General features: G+C 39.3%; 1 protein-coding gene across 2 annotated transcripts in view; it reads left to right on the top strand.

Annotated features, from left to right (window-relative positions):
• CRIM1 (cysteine rich transmembrane BMP regulator 1) overlaps window positions 1-12835 on the top strand; it is a 131055-nt gene extending 118220 nt beyond the window's left edge. For both annotated transcript variants that reach the window (XM_079969474.1, XM_079969475.1), the window contains 6 exons: window positions 1422-1637; window positions 2941-3162; window positions 5467-5661; window positions 7046-7168; window positions 8536-8723; window positions 9999-12835. In XM_079969474.1, coding sequence (XP_079825600.1) covers window positions 1422-1637; window positions 2941-3162; window positions 5467-5661; window positions 7046-7168; window positions 8536-8723; window positions 9999-10175 — 1121 coding nt within the window. In that variant the 3' untranslated portion in view covers window positions 10176-12835. The remainder of the gene's footprint in view (window positions 1-1421; window positions 1638-2940; window positions 3163-5466; window positions 5662-7045; window positions 7169-8535; window positions 8724-9998) is intronic.
• The last annotated feature ends 3662 nt before the right edge of the window (window positions 12836-16497 follow it).

The raw sequence follows: 16497 nt of genomic DNA, 5'->3' as shown, positions 1-16497 counted from the left end.
AACAGAATCTGAATCACTGTGTGTATGTGTTAGCCTGTGCCTAAAGCAGTGATGGCTAACTGCAACGCTCATTATACAGTGGTGCCTCGCAAGACGAAATTAATCCGTTCCGCGAGTCTCTTCGTCTTGCGGTTTTTTCATCTTGCGAAGCACGGTTATTAGCGGCTTAGCGGCTATTAACGGCTTAGCAGCTTTAAGAAAAAGGAAACAAACTCGCAAGAACTCACAAGACGTTTCGTCCTGCGAAGCAAGCCCATCGGGAAATTCGTCTTGCGAAGCACCTCAAAAAACGGAAAACTCTTTCGTCTAGCAAGTTTTTCGTCTTGCAAGGCGTTCTTCTTGCGGGGCACCACTGTACTTGACCATTGGAGCACTGGAATACAAATTTGTATTCAAGCCCAGAATTTAGGTCAGGGTTTGAATACTAATCTGTATATTTCATTTTCATGCTGTGTTCATTTTCAAATGTATACCTTGCAAGCAGCTATCAGGTGTGTCAAAAGCACATTAAGCATTATGGGGGACAATTTTAAAGTGTTGGGTTTAGCAAGGTTTCTGTGCTCTGTTTCAAAGTTATAAGTAGCATGCAAGAGTCTAGTTGCTGCCCACTGTGGTTTTATAGTGAAAGGAAAAAGGTAGCATGAAAAATTATGGACAAAAGTAGATCACTGAAGATGAGAGGGTTAGGCTTTCTAGGAAACATGGTTATTCCATGTGACCTGACTCAGAAATCAGAAGTAAGGAAGGAATCTACTATTACCCTCCTTGCATATAAAAGTCTTGTGCAGTACAGTATTGAAACGCTTGACCCAGGGAAAGGGGGAGATGGTGTGAGGAAGCTCAGTCGATTTTTATGTCAAGGATTGATTTGTAGGTTTTAAATTTAGCCCTGGTTTGATCTTTTGTTTTGCCCCTAAGCTACTTTGAATGGGCATTTGTCCAGAAACATGATCTAAAAAACACATTTTCTTAATAGTCATTTACTGTTGTGATCTTGACATATTGCTAATAATTCTCTCAAACTTCGAAGGTCAGTTGTGTAAGGAAAAAGGACCGAGGACAGCTATGTTATTGGTATTCTAAAGTTGTGAGACTGGTAGCCATGGTAACATTCTGTGCCTCGTTTTACATTTATTTATATGGAATATTCATTACTGGTGATTTGTAGTTAGTTTAAATTTCCTTGGCTCTGGCACATATGAGATAGCATGTGGAAAAATAGTGTTACTCAATCGCACTGCTGATGAAATACAGGAAACTGGGTTTTTAACATAATAATGTTGTACTATATATATTTTTTTACATGTTATCTATGCATAAACAGGTTCATAAATCTATTGTTGCAAAACTTAATGTGTTGCTTTAATTCCGCAGAGTCTAATTTTCTGTTACTTTGTTTTGGGGTTCTTTCCCCCCCTCAGATGAATCCCTTGTGCAGAAGCCGGAACTCAGTGGTCCAACCATCTGCTATGTTCCAGGAGGAGAGTATTTTTTGGAAGGAGACACGTGGAATATTGATACTTGTACACAGTGCACATGTCATAATGCACGAGTTTTATGTGACACGGAAGTCTGCCCACCTCTTCTTTGTCGGAACCCCTCCCGTACTCAGGACTCATGTTGTCCTCAGTGCCCAGGTTAGCATTACTTTCCAGGTTTCAGCACACACTTCCCAGTTGTTTGTTCTCTCTATGCAGGATGCTGTTCTAAAATATGATACTTAATCCCTGTTAAAGTGTGCAAGAAGTAAGCTAAACTGACAATTATTGAACAAAAGTCTGTGAAGCTAGAAGAGTGTTTAGTAGGGCTGAAAGCTCTGATACAGATAGCAAAACCTGTGGCTAACAGGAAGTATGAGAGCCAGCATGCAGATATTCAGTCATAAATCAAGACGTTCTTAACAAGAATTACTGAAAAGTTATTGGCTTAATTAGACATTCATTTACTATGATGCAGAACTTTTACTATGGGTTGTTCTAGAGCCTACATTCTGACAAACTGAATTTTCATTAGTATATTTGTACAATTCATTATTTGAAAGCACAGTGCTAATACTAGATTATATCCAAGAATGTTGCCCCCTTCATACAAGGACTTGTGACTTGCTCCACAGAACTTCCCTTCCCCCTCCCTGTGCACCCCACCCCCTGACCTTCTGTTGGTGGTGGGGGTGCATGGTGGGAGGGGAGGTTCAGTTGTGCAAGCACAAGTCCTTGCATGAACAGGAAAGCTTCATTGGATACAACTCACTATTTATAACTCTCTCATCAAAACAGGTATTAAAATGTGTTTTCCTGAAAAAGTGTTGTAAACAGCATGAGTGATGGGCTTCTTAATCCAGCAAAAATTCACTTCAGACTTAAGTCCTCTTTTTTTAAAAAAAAAAAAGTTTTAATTTAATTTTAACTTTAAATACAGATAAAATTACGGGTAAATTTTCTGTACTTGCCAAGTTGCTCCTTTAACTTTGTGAGACCCACTACTGTTGATTAAGCATGCCCCAGAAGTAGTGCAGCCTTTGTATTCAGGGAAGGTATGTGTGGATCAACTTCCTGACGGGCATGACTAAATTAACAGCTAGCTGTAGTTTCTCATAATGCTATCTCAAAGTTGTACCTCTTTTTCCCCAAATGCAAGTCTATAGTGATATAAGAATGAGGGAACTGTGTGATAGGTAAAGTTGCCAAAATTCAGAAATCTTTCATGGCTTGTATGTACTTTGTATCACAAAAAACTGTGCAGATAAGCCTTTAAATAAAAATTACACTATGAAAGATAGGAGAGCAACTGTTGAGAACTAAATTGCTCACCAAAGTCTTTTCCTAGATTTTGCCTGAGTGGACTGGAGGACATTCATTTAACAGGATGACTCCTCCCACTGGTTTGGATAGGCAGGGCCTTGCAAGTCTTGATTGCTTATTTGCATGCTTATATTTTTAGATGAGCCGGTTCAGCCATCCTTGTCAAGCAACGAGAGCATGCCCAGCTACTGCAAAAATGATGATGGTGATATTTTCCTGACTGCTGAATCCTGGAAGCCCAATGTTTGTACCAGTTGCATATGCATGGATGGTGAAATCAGCTGCTATTCTGAGTCTTGCCCTCCAGTATCTTGTGACAGACCTGTTTTGAGAAAGGGACAGTGTTGTCCTTATTGTATAGGTAAGTTCTGAAAAGGGGAAAGAATGATGTGATAAGAGGGCTTTTAATCCGTTACTCCATATCATGGTGTCTTCTCAATTTTTACCACCTTTGACTTCTATGCTTTATTTCTGGTGTATCCTGTTGTTTCTGCTGAGAACAGTGATACTATTTTTATTAATACTATTAGCAGATATATTTTTATGTATGTCATCTTCTAACATGAAAGTATTTCATAGGATTGAGAATGTGTTGTTGCATTTTGGGCCAAAATAGGTTCTTATTTTCATCAGTCCAGAATCCAGCCATAATGAGTCATGCCTTGCTCCCACTAAAAGCAGTGGAACTTGACTTAACTGAAAACTGTATTTCATTGGTGCCAATGGAGCTGAAGGGTGCATCTAGACATTAAACGGTGTTGGTTGATTTTTAATGCAGTGGCATTATCCTTTAATCTCTTATTTTAAATTTTATTTAGTAAGGAAAATCTGCTGCAAAAAGATTATCTTTAGCTATTAAGAGGACCCTCTTCTGTCTAGAAACAGATTTAATTTATAATAACTCTTGCCCCCACCCCAGCATACAAAGAATTACATATGCAAACACTCCTATTTTTGGCAGCACTGCACATTGAAACAGTGTTTTCTTGATCCCACTCATCCTGGCACAGTCCATGGTTCGATACCATGCATTTGGCTTCTATTTGTTGTCAACAGCATAAAATTACTGTGCAGAAGAGAGACCAGATGCACATAAAAGTGCCTCCCTCAGCAATGAACCTTGGGAACAGCCAGTGTTTTACATGCCTTCAGTATGGCAGATGTACATTCAAAAGACCAAGATTCTGAACAGATTTTTTAACAGATAGGTGAAGGTTGTGGCTGGGTGCTTGATGGAATTTTTTAACGTCCAGACTCCAGGACAGCCTTCCCCAACCTAGTATCATCCACAAGTTTTAAATTAAATCTCCCATCATCTCGGACCATTGGCCATGCTGATGGCATTTGTAGTCCAAAATATCTAGGGGTTATTTGGCTGATACTTTAATCCCATCACATCTGTAATAAGCCTCCTCCCCACACTACATAGAAGTCAATACCCAAATCATGCCTTCCTAGTTGTTCACTGTAGAGTAATCCCCTAAACCTGGATACTGAAATATTTTCTTAGCAATTTCTGAATAGGGAAGATTCTAGAAATGACCCAGTAACCCAGAAATGTATGAACCATGATATAAGGATAAAATGGAGGAATCATGTGCACCCCAGCGAGCATCTTGGAGGAAAGTTAGAATTAAAATGTAGCAAATAGAAAACATTGTAAGTAATAATTCATAAAGTTACTAAAGTTACTGATTTTAGCAATTTAGGGTTGTGACTGCAGTGCAGGAAAGGGCAAGACAGTTGTGTCTAGTGCTGTCACACAATGGCTCTGATACCATATTGGCATCCATTGCCCACTTCTTGCCCTCAGAACATACCATTCCCACTGGGAGGAACCTTACATAATACTGCCCAGCAGCTGGTGGGATGCCAAAAGATCACCTAAGCCAAATACCGCAGCCCAGAATAAGAGTGGTTTCGGTTTGCTTTGTTAGAGAAGTTTCATGCATCTCTGCTTGAGTTTCTGAAACTTTTAAAATATAATTAAACAATAGTTGCATTAAGCATAGACATATATAGTTTTTATTTTGAATTTCATTGGAAACCAAGAGAAATAAGAACTGTGGACTTATTTTACTTAAGGTATCTTCAGTAAAACCAGTTTTGGTTTTAGCATAATGGCTCTATTAATAATTTTTTCCAGTACATTTAAGTCTTTCCACTGCTTATCAGGTATAAGGCAGACTGTTATTACCATTTCACAGAGGAGGAATTAATGCAGAGAAAGGAGACTAACCTAATGACTTCATAACTAACTGAGCAAAGGTTTTAACTCTGATTTTGCTGGTTAGTATTGATACTCCAGTCACAACACCACATTAAATACATACATTATCTATTTTATAAACTGAAAAACGTTAACACAAAAATGTTTTCATTTCTCACTAACTGAAAAAGTTGAAGAGAACAATTCAGATCTCAGAAGATCTGCAAAATTTATTTGATTCCTTTCTCCTCATAACGGAACTTCAGTACCTGCTATATATTATTTGATTAGCAGTAAACAGATGCTTCCAGCCAAGAGCAGAATGTCAACCTGCCACGCAACGACAACAACAAATCATCTAGTCCCAAGGCAGGGTCTATAATCACTTGTTTCTCTTTTTCAATTACTCTGAAATGGCTTTCTAAACTCCCAATTGTGGCAATATTATTTCAACAGAAGACACAACATCAAAGAAGGCAGTGTGTCACTTTAATGGGAAAACATACGCGGATGAAGAGCGTTGGGATATTGATAGCTGCACACACTGCTACTGTCTGCAGGGTCAGACCCTTTGCTCCACAGTCAGTTGCCCTCCTCTTCCTTGTGTGGAGCCCATCAACGTGGAAGGAAGTTGCTGTCCCATGTGTCCAGGTAAGTTATGTTCATATTTATGTTAAGAGTTTATCAGGAATTTTGCACATGCATAAAATAATCACTTCGCCTAGACATGCAAATACTATGCAAATCCAGGATTGCAAGACATACTGGTAACCAAACTGTCTCCTTTGAAACCTTCCCAGCAACTATCTTACAATTTAGCTACTGTATTGAGAAAGATAAGACGACACCGCTGGTATCATTTAGACCAGGCATCCCCAACCTGCGGCCCTCCAGATGTTTTGGCCTACAACTCCCATGATCCCTAGCTAACAGAACCAATGGTCAGGGATGATAGGAATTGTAGTCCAAAACATCTGGAGGGCCGAAGGTTGGGGATGCCTGATTTAGACTGAGGATTAAGTAAACATTTTGTTTTTGTTTCAGATATATCTTGAATCAGGATTTGGAATACAGCAAATGAATATTTTCCTGTTTTCTCTCAGAACAAATAATTCAACCATTCAGATATGCTTCAATAAACAGAAATGCCTTATTAATTAATTAATTAATTAATTAATTTCTATCACAGTTTTTAAGTTTTGCTTGTTCTACAGTATTTTATTTGGCCTATTTCAGATGTTAAGTAAACTGTGATTTAACATTAGGTAGCCAGAGCCAGTGTGGTGTAGTGGTTAAGAGCAGTGGACTCGTAATCTGGTGAACCGGGTTCGATTCCCCGCTCCTCCACATGCAGCTGCTGGGTGACCTTGGGCTAATCACACTTCTTTGAAATCTCTCAGCCCCACTCACCTCACAGAGTGTTTGTTGTGGGGGAGGAAGGGAAAAGGAGATTGTTAGCCGCTTTGAGACTCCTTTGGGTAGTGATAAAGCGGGATATCAAATCCAAACTCTTCTTCTTCTTCTTCTTCTTCTTCTTCTTCTTCTTCTTCTTCTTCTTCTTCTTCTTCTTCACCACACACTCTCCTACCCATTTTGTCGTCTCAGGTATAACTGTTTGAAAATAAACTGTAGTTGAACCACAGTTTGCCCTTTTGGGATCTAACGATAAATTACAGCAACTTTCTCAAATCTCCTCCATGCATCTGTACTGGAGGAAGAGAGAAGAGCACATAAGCCTATGTTTTGTGCCTTTTTCCAGTAGTGATACACTTAGAACAGCCCTTTGTTTAAATTATTTTATTTTTGATGACTCAAAAATTACCTTCTTGGTCATGTTCAGGAACAACAAATGTGCCAGAAAATATCAAGAAAAACATTAATGAAATATCAAAAGGTATCTCAAACACTTCATAGTTTTACTTTGGCCTCATGATAGAAGCAGTAGGTGGGCAGAGTAAAACATTAAAATGCAGGAAATGTATGGGATGAAGCTTAATGGCTATAAGTTCCTTTGACAATTTTCTTTTTTTAATAGAAATGTATGTACCTGAACCTACCAACATTCCAATTGAGAAGACAAATCATAGAGGAGATAATGAACTGGAAGCACCAGTTTGGCCTACACACAGTGAAAATGACATTGTTCATATCCACAGAGGTAAATTGTATTTCATGTCATGAATCAGAGGCTGCTTGGGAGGGGGTTTTGCTCAAAATCACTTTTTGGAGTCTTTTAAAAAACATATCCATGACTAAGAGAACCAGGTTTCACTACAGAGCCTAAGTCCAGTATCTACCGCCATGCTTCTCTTCTTTTTTCTTCTTCTCTTTTTACATCCAACTACTTAGGAGTTTCTGCTTATATTGATACAAGCATTGTACGTTTAGTCTACATTCACCCACATCACCTATTGTAGATGCCTTTCCAATCAACCTCATATCTCACCTTTGTCTTATAGCAATAAGACAATAGGAATAGCCTCTAAATTCATGTGGTTTCATGAGATTAAAACAACCAGAGGCAAAGCAGATAATAAACAGAAGGATTATTTCTTTTGGGGTAATCGGTGTAGTTGCTGCATTAAAAAAAAAAATTCAAGCAATTCTAACTATGGTTTTAATTTTGTTACGATGTTAAATTGGAATTGGATCAGTGAATATAAATGTATATAAAGCTTTCAATAACTCATCTTTTCAAAATAGTGTGCCAATAAATTATAAGAAATATCTAGCTCCAGTTAAGACTTATGTACGGAACAGTGATATCTGCATTGGGCCCATTGCTGTCACTTGATGACATCAGGGATAGCTCAGGATTCCATGGCCCCTGAGATTACTGTGCTTTGCTTTCTGTTGGCCATTGTATGGGGGCTGCTGCTGCTAGTAGCTTCTGCCTACTGTTTGGGCAGGTGCGTTGAGGCATCCCTCACTGGAATGGCTTCCTTGCCAACAGTGTGGTCACAATGTTGTGTAAAATGATAAACTCAAGATGACAGTCAATTCAAAAGGCTGAGTAGTGCACCTGTGGCTCTCCAGATGTTGGACTTGCAAACTCTGTCCACTTTAGCCAACACTGCCAGTAGTCATGGAATTGGGAGCTGCAGTCCCAATAATATTTGGAGGGCCAAAGGTTACCCACCCCTACTGTAAAGAGTAAGGAAGAAGAGGTGATCCTTTAGGTATGTTGGATTCAAACATTATGGACTTTACCAGAATCAGTTCCCTTCCATGTCTTCAATAGGATCTTTTAGTGCCATGGAAATATTTCATGCATTTTACTATAATTTCTACTGTAATTTTATAGTACTCTTTCACTTTGTTGTTACATGTCATCTTATTATGTAAGATAATGCATATCCAAGGTAACTTGATAGGGTAAAGTGTAGAATTATTGTTACTCAGGGTAGCAGTTATGGTGTCTTGTCTTGGGATTTTAAAAATAGTGGCATGATGGAGCTGTTCTGATTCTCTATTAGGGGTGTTATTTAATTGTTCATTACCAACATGCTTATTCACACCTTTCAGATATGGGTCATCTTCAGGGGGATTATAGAGAAACCAGAGGATCGCAACCAAGTGCAGAGGCATCTCTTAGTTCTCTTGCCTGGGTGGCAGTGCCCATCATGACAGCTCTCGTTCTTATAATAGCACTTCTACTTATCAATCAGAAAAAGCAGTGGATACCAGTGTCCTGCTACAGAGCACCAACAAAGGTAAATGGAGTTCATATATTTAGGCATTAAACCATCTTTCTTGTACTGATTTAGTATAAACAGGTAGCATGATTTCTTGAACTAGCTAAGACAGTTGAACAAAAATAGAAAAGGGATGGCAGAAAGCTCCAAAAAGGCAGGAGGGCAAGACTAATGTCTGTCTGGCTTTTCCCTTTGAACATGTTTTAGATTACACCCCAGATTGTATGGGGTCTTGTTCAAATAAGATTTAGAGCAGGCACCCCCAAACTCAGCCCTCCAGATGTTTTTGGGACTACAATTCCCATCATCCCTGACCACTGGTCCTGTTAGCTAGGGATGATGGGAGTTGTAGTCCCAAAACAGCTAGAGGACCAAGTTTGGGGATGCCTGATCTAGAGTTTGCCCCCTAGTAGGTTCAAGGTCTGAAACATCAACGCTTGCCTGGGCCTTGATATATAAAAAGATGCAGCTGCAACCTTTGTTGCAGCTTTCCCTTCTGCGCTTAATATTACTTATCATAGGTAGCAGAAAGACCTTCATTTGTGGCCAAAGGCTGCATCAGGTACTTATTGAATCCTCTCTGCTTGCCATTATTCACTAGAGTAGGAGTACACTGTGAAGGATCTGAATGATGGACTCATGGAGGTCACTTTTGTGCATGCAAATTAACTGAGTGTTCTTCTGCTATTTGGATTGTGTTCTCTAGCTTTTGATTCCAATCTTTATAGGGACCAACTATTATGGTTAACAGTGATGCTCACAATGCTAGAACTTGCATTCATATAAATCACAGGGACTTGGGAAGCCGTTTGATTCCAAATCAGACCATTTGTCTATCTTGTCCAATATTATCTACTCTGTTCTGACAGATGGCAGCTCTTCCGGGTTTTATCTGCTACACAATTCTTTTAAATGGAGATCCTTAGGATTGAACCTGGGATTTTTTTACATGCAAAGCATGAGCTAATTTTTGGCAGTAGGTTCAGGTCACAGCTCAGTGGTAAAGCATGCTCTTTGCATGCAAAAGTCCCAGATTCAATTCCTGGCCCCTCCAGGTAGGGTGGGGAGATTCCTGTGTGAATTCTTGGTTAAAATCTCCCAGTCATTATGGATAATTCTGAGCTAGTTGGGCTATTGTCTGACTTCGTAAAAGCCAGCTTCCTAAGTTAAAGAAATCACTTTTCCGCACAGCACATAATTGACTTATGAAATGCTCTACCAAAAGATGTGGCAAGGACTACTAGGTCGTATATATCCTGACTTCCTATTCTTTGCCTTTCTATATTCCAACAGCCTTCTTGTCTAAACAATCAGTTGGTGTACGTAGACTGCAAGAAAGGAACTATGGTTCAGGTGGACAGTTCTCAAAGGATGCTCAGAATTGCTGACCCAGACTCAAGATACAGTGGATTCTACAGCATGCAAAAACAGAACAACTTACAGGCAGATAATTTCTATCAGACAGTGTGAGAAGTTGCACCCTTACAAAGAAGTTAAGAAGAAACAAAGACTGAGTCTGCTATTAAGATAAAACTAGAATTGTGCACTTGCTTAGTGGATTGTATTGGATTTGTGACTTCATGTACAGCTCTAAGACCTTACTGGGATGGGCTCTGACTCCTGCAGTGTGCCAGAACAAGCATTCCCATTTCTCCTTGCGATAACTGACCAAGTGTTTTCTTAGAACCAAAGTTTTAAAACTTGTTAAGATGTTTTGCTTGTAACATAGTAATAGAGATTGTTTGGAAAGGGGAAATTGGGGTTGAGTTTGAGTGGTAATAACAGGAAGCCTCAAAGAAGAAAAGCTGGTCAGCTTGACTTGGAGTCAAACAATATAAGAATATAGCTTTTTTCCTATCACTCCAAAATAGCATTTATTGCAGTGAAGTATAAGCATAACCATACCTGAATTTTAATAACCAAGTCTGGGTTGTTTTTTTCAGCTGTGCTACAAAAATATAGTACCTGTCACATCACAGGTGTGGTATAGCTGCAACTATGTTTTTCTGCCTGATCAGAAGCTGCAAGAGCTAATGACATAGTGAGGGAAACATTAAAGCAGAATTACAAAGGGTGAATTATTGAAGCTGTGTACAATTATACCTTGTGCTGCTTTTTGTTTTTCCTTTTGATGCTGTTTGTCAAGTTTTTTTTTGCAATCAGCAAGTGGCTAAGGCCTGTATAATTCCTGATATGAGCACTGGATCTTTTGACAACAGTAGTGGCGAGGGAGAGAAAGGGAGGAAAGTTAAAAACACCATCTGATTCCAGAGCTTGTGTGTGCGTGTTGTGTGCGTGTGTGTGTGTCTTTTTTCCTTTCTTTTACCATTGTGTATCAATTTCAGGTGGTTCAAAGATATTTCATTGGAGGAAAAGAAATAGATTAGTTGGATGAAGATCTTGCTCAGATTACTTTTTTTTTAATCATGTTAAGGGTTTTTTCTGTTACTGATTATGCAGACTAGAAACAACTTCCATGCTAGGAAGCTGCTTAATTTTAATTGTATATTACTCAAGCACCTTTTTGGAAGCTCAGAAAGAAAGGAGATCATGCTTCTTTAAAACTTTAGCTTTATAGAAATATTTATGTAAATAAAGTTATGCTGGAAACAAAGCATTTGTATGTCTGTGTGTGTATATATGTGTGTATGTGTATACATACATCTCTGTGTGTATACATACACACATATACACACTATATATGTGTATATATATATGTATATATACAGTATATATATATATATATGGTATTTATATATACAGTATATATCAGTATAATTTTGTATTTTCCCCTGTTGAATGTATTTTTAACTGAGATTTTACCCAGAACAGAAACACAGGCATTCCACATTTTTGCTTAATCATTTGTGTTTAGGAAAGACGAGATGAGAGTATCTCATTCTACCTAGTTTTATTTGATTTGAAAGTGTGAGTATGCAAGTGTGTGTGCACGTGTGCCCTTGTGTTTGCATATGTGTACAGTATGTGCACAATTTTAGCAGTAAGCATTGCTCTTGCTACTTGCTACATTTCAGGGTGTGTTCCTTTTTCTTTTCCTGCATGGCCTTAAAAAGGCTGTTAATTCAATGCATTGGCTAGATACACTGATAACATACAGGCAGCACTCATCAGTTCCACAACTTAACTGCATCAGCATTTGGATATATTTGAAAACAGTTGTTTGAAACAACTACTGGAGTACAGTCTACAACTAGCTGGAAGTTTGTTGCAGCTTGACTCGTAACTTTTAACTGTATCATACAACATTAACTTTTCCAAATATGTCTTGGCACTTTTATACTAACTGCCCATTTGTGTATGCCTCTTTCTTTTACAGTTGCTTGTCATAAGACACAGATACCCAGTATGCTTAATGTGAAAAGAAAATGTATTTTTTGTAAAGGAACTCTCAAGTATTGTTGTAAATACTTGGTCAGAGGTTACTGAACTTTAAAACTGAAAAACCTAATTTATTATATGACCTAATTTATTAATCCGAAGATTAACAAATGTCTTGTTTTAGAATATCAAAAAAGTGTTCTAGCTGTTTGCATCAAAGAGAAAAATAGGTGTATCATAAAGGCTCAACATTTTTTCTGTTTATAAATTCAGTTTCCAAAAAACAAAGAAAAAATGTAGTCACTCCCCCCAGCATTTTATACTCATATGACAACACTGAAACAAATGTTACTCTCCAGTTATTACCCAGATTCTGTCAAGATAAATCATCCATTCCTTTCATAAGAGTAAGCAGTCATTATCCAGAAATTGTAAATGCTTGCTTTTATTTTACAATCAAGGCCATATTCTGAGAAATATTAGCAGGATATAGGACATGGTGTAAAATGTTTTATTATTATTATTATTTTATTATTATTATTTTATTATTATTTTGAAGATATTATTTATCCTATGTGCTGTATCCATTACATTCTTTTACTTTGGTTCCTGTTGTGCTCTTGTAAGAGAAATGCAGATAATTTTCTGGAAAAAGAAATAGATGCATATGTGGCACTTGGAGTGCACTGCAATTCGGCAGATTGCTTGTTTACTTTTTAAAATGTAAGACGGTTTCTTGTAATTTGGCTCTTGGCAGCACAATAAAAATTAACTTGATGAACTTTTCATAAGTTTCTAATTGATTTTTTCTGTGTTATGTTTAACATCTTTTAGTGTTTGTTTCCCAGTTACATTGTGGCAAAAAAGGTGTACAGTGGAACCTGCTGCCACAGTGTTGCAGTATAGAGTGTTCCTGTTCATGATTCCAGCAAACAATGCCCTCCGCTAGGATATTCCAATATACTGACTGCAGTTTCTGTTTTCCTTCCTCCAACAGTCAGCATTTCATGTCCACTAAGCATGCTCAGTCCATATTGGGATGTTTGGGGGGATTTCTCCCCTTTATTTTTGAAGAATTGTACCAAACATTTCACCAACACTTAAGCATTCGTATCGCTAACATAATCCTTAACTGTGACATATGCAGAACTTTCTATCATTACTTTTCATTCTGTTCGTATGCCACTAATACTGATGTATGACAAAAATGTTTACTTGACCAGGCACTGCAGCAATTGTTAAAGAGATTGAGAGCATTTTAGTACAAAAATGGGAAGGGGGTGGCACAGGGGGACAGCAAGTATCTTTATGTAACCAAGAGGACCCAACTGCCACTGTTGCCACTGTATGCGGGGCCATTCGGGCCCAGGGGCCAAATGCAGCACTCCATGCCTCTCTGCCTGGCCCTTGAAATTCTCCTTATGTCACAACACCTCCAAATCTACACCCCTTACTGGTCTTGCTTTGCACCCTCTTTGAGTGCTTTTACCTGCCTGGAATGTTTCCTTGAACTCTGATGGTGCTTCTTGGGGGTCTGGATGGAGGCCAAAGAAGGATGTGAGAGTGCAAAGAAACTAGAGGGCTGTACTGTCACGACCTGGTTGGACGCAGAAGAATGGTGGGAGAAACCAGCTGGAGAATCACCAAGGGAAGAAGACTCGGAGACCATGGAGCACTGATGGGATGACACTGGGCTTAGTGAGCTAAGTGTTTGGCAAAAAGAAGACCAGAATCAGATGCAGAAGCTGAAGGAGGCGAGAATGAGGCAGAGATGAGTCAGGCTGCTGAAAAGTCACAGATATCCCCCCTCCTGCTGCAACAAGCTCCCCACACCCTCAATCTCCCAGAACCAGGAAAGGCATGAAAAGGGTGGAAGATTGGCTACACACAGGCACTTTTTCTTGGAAAAAGCACTGGAGGGGAGTGGACTTATTGACAGCTGTGGTGAGTCTCAGCAACTGATTCATGGAGTAAGACCCTACTGGGGAGGAGCAGCTGGCCAAGACACTTGGCCTTGTCTCTGCAGTTTGTGTTTCTGCCGATAAAGAGTTTTCTCCAACTCTGAACTCCAACTCCAACCCTGTAATTTACTGCCGGCTCATTCTTTGGCATATATCAAGGTAAAATCTGCATTTATTCCTCTGTCCACCACTGATATGGGCCTTTCATAAGGGACTGTGGTCCTCAAAATGAAACAGGTTCTCTACCCATGCTGTACACACAGAATCAGCTCCTGGTTATGGTTCCACAGCATGTAGAAACAGGAGCCAACTACTGCTTCAAATTGTGCTACTTCAGAGTTACTGGGCTTAAGTATCTGAAAGAAACACTTATAATGGCAAAAAATGGTTCCCAAACAGCTTAGTTGATGAACAAATCAGCTCCCAAATGCCACAAACCCAGACATAAGTGTTCCAGTTTGCGAATGTTTTTCGGAAGCCAAACGTCTGTTTTGGCTGTCAGCATTGTTTCCGGGACCAATCAGCCAATCAGAAGTTGGGCCTTGATTTTCGAACGTTTTGGAAGTTGAGCAGATTTCCAGAACAGATTGAGTTTGAGAACCAACATTTTTACTAGCTCATGAAAAAATGCATTAAAGCTGTCCATACTGGTGCCTAAAGGCATTCCACAAGCAGGGACCCACCACTGAAAAGCCTATTCTCGTGTCACCACTTTCCACACCCTGTGGAAGGGTCTTGGAAAGGGAACACAGGCTCCAAGTTGGTTCATGAGGGTAGAGGCAGTCCTTGAGGTATTGGGGTTCTGAGCCACATAAGGCTTTTTAGGTCAAAACCAGCACTATGAATTGAGCCCAGAAGGTAATTGGTATCTAGAGCAGTCATACCATAATTGGTTTTATATGTTTGGACCATCGTTCCCTGGTCAGCAATTTGGCCACTGAATTCTGCACCAGCTGCAGTTTCCAAACCATCTTCAAAGGCAGCCCCACATATAATGCATTGCAGTAATCTAACCAGAGCCTAGACAACAGATGTTAAACTGTGCTTGTCCATGCAGGGTGCATGGTGGAAGGCACCTCACTGCAACGCTTGAGCTTTGAGCAACAGTAATGGATCCAGAAGTCCTTCAGAGGTAGTGCAACCCAATCCAGACAAAATCCACTCCATTCAGTCTCAGGAACCACTCGCTACCATTGCCTTAGTCTTCTATGGATTAAGCTTCAGGTTATTGGCTCTCATCCAGCCCATTACAGCAGGAAGACATCTATCTGCCTTGCACATTCACTCCTACACCTGCATATATCAAGAAGCAGAACTGCATATGACTATGCATATAAAGGTGCTTACCCAAGCCCTATCAAGTTATTATGACAGCTGAGGCATAAAATCCCACAAGCACCTCTCCTCCCTCTTGGTACTAAAAAAGAAATAAATTAAATAGTTAATGAATTGCTGCTTTTCCATGACACCCTCAATCAGCTGTGTGAAGTAGTGCCTCTCTGCTTGGTAGGGAAGGTCCTATCCATTAACCTGGAAGGCACAAAGTTGGCTACCCATGGACTCTATGCTCAGATATATATTTTGAGAGGCTTCCCATCCAATAGGAAAGGTGTTCTGTACATGTTCACAGTCACTCACTGAGAAGCAAAATGTTTTTGTTTGTTCTTTTTTGAAGGGGGGGGGAGTGCAAACATTTTGGAGGACATCCATGAAGTTCATCCCCACCACTCATTTTAGGATTTAAGTGATGCTTAAAAGCCTTACTGAAATCAAGATGCGCTATGTCCACAGCATTCCCAATCCACCGAGCTTGCAGATCTGCTTCCAACAAGCCTCTCTCCTAGTTTAAGGAATGCATGAAAATGCAGTTACTATTATTTAGAGGTTGCTTTTTTGAGAGTTTGTCAGTGAATTTTTAAAACAAAAAGCTTGGTCTCTATGCCTGTTTAAATATCAGTGACTGACTCGACATCCTTCCTCAAATCTGGAAATACTCTTCCTAACACAGAGGCCAATTATGATTACCGTAGTGTCATGCTCTGCACATGAGCCGTGTAGTTTTCAGTACTGAACCGTGCATTGCAACTATGTTCTGCTATGCCCTGGTTGAAATTATTTTATTTTATTTTATTTGGTCTGTTGGTTGGAATCCTTAAAAAAAACAACTAAGAATGGGGAAAGCATTTTTTATCATTAAAAGTTAAACTGATTTGTAGAGGCATGAAAACTGCATGCCATTGGAAGCAAGTGTTCCTCACATTTTAAAAAGTTGTGTGTACTATGTTTAAAGTTCTGGCAATGGTCAGTAAAATCAATACATGCATTAAAAAAACTTACATGGAACAACTAAATTTCTAAGAGTTATGGAGTCAACCTTGTTTGAAAATCATACTTGAGTGCTCTTGCCTGGAAGATGTCAGTAGATGCGCAAGAATAATTCCTCCCCCCCCCCTTATTTTAGAGAAAGTGTGGAGACAGCAGCACACTGCACA

This window comes from Podarcis cretensis (genome assembly GCF_951804945.1).
Source record: "Podarcis cretensis genome assembly, chromosome: 3".
Taxonomy (NCBI): Eukaryota; Metazoa; Chordata; class Lepidosauria; order Squamata; family Lacertidae; genus Podarcis; species Podarcis cretensis.
This window is presented reverse-complemented; position numbering and strand designations above follow the sequence as displayed.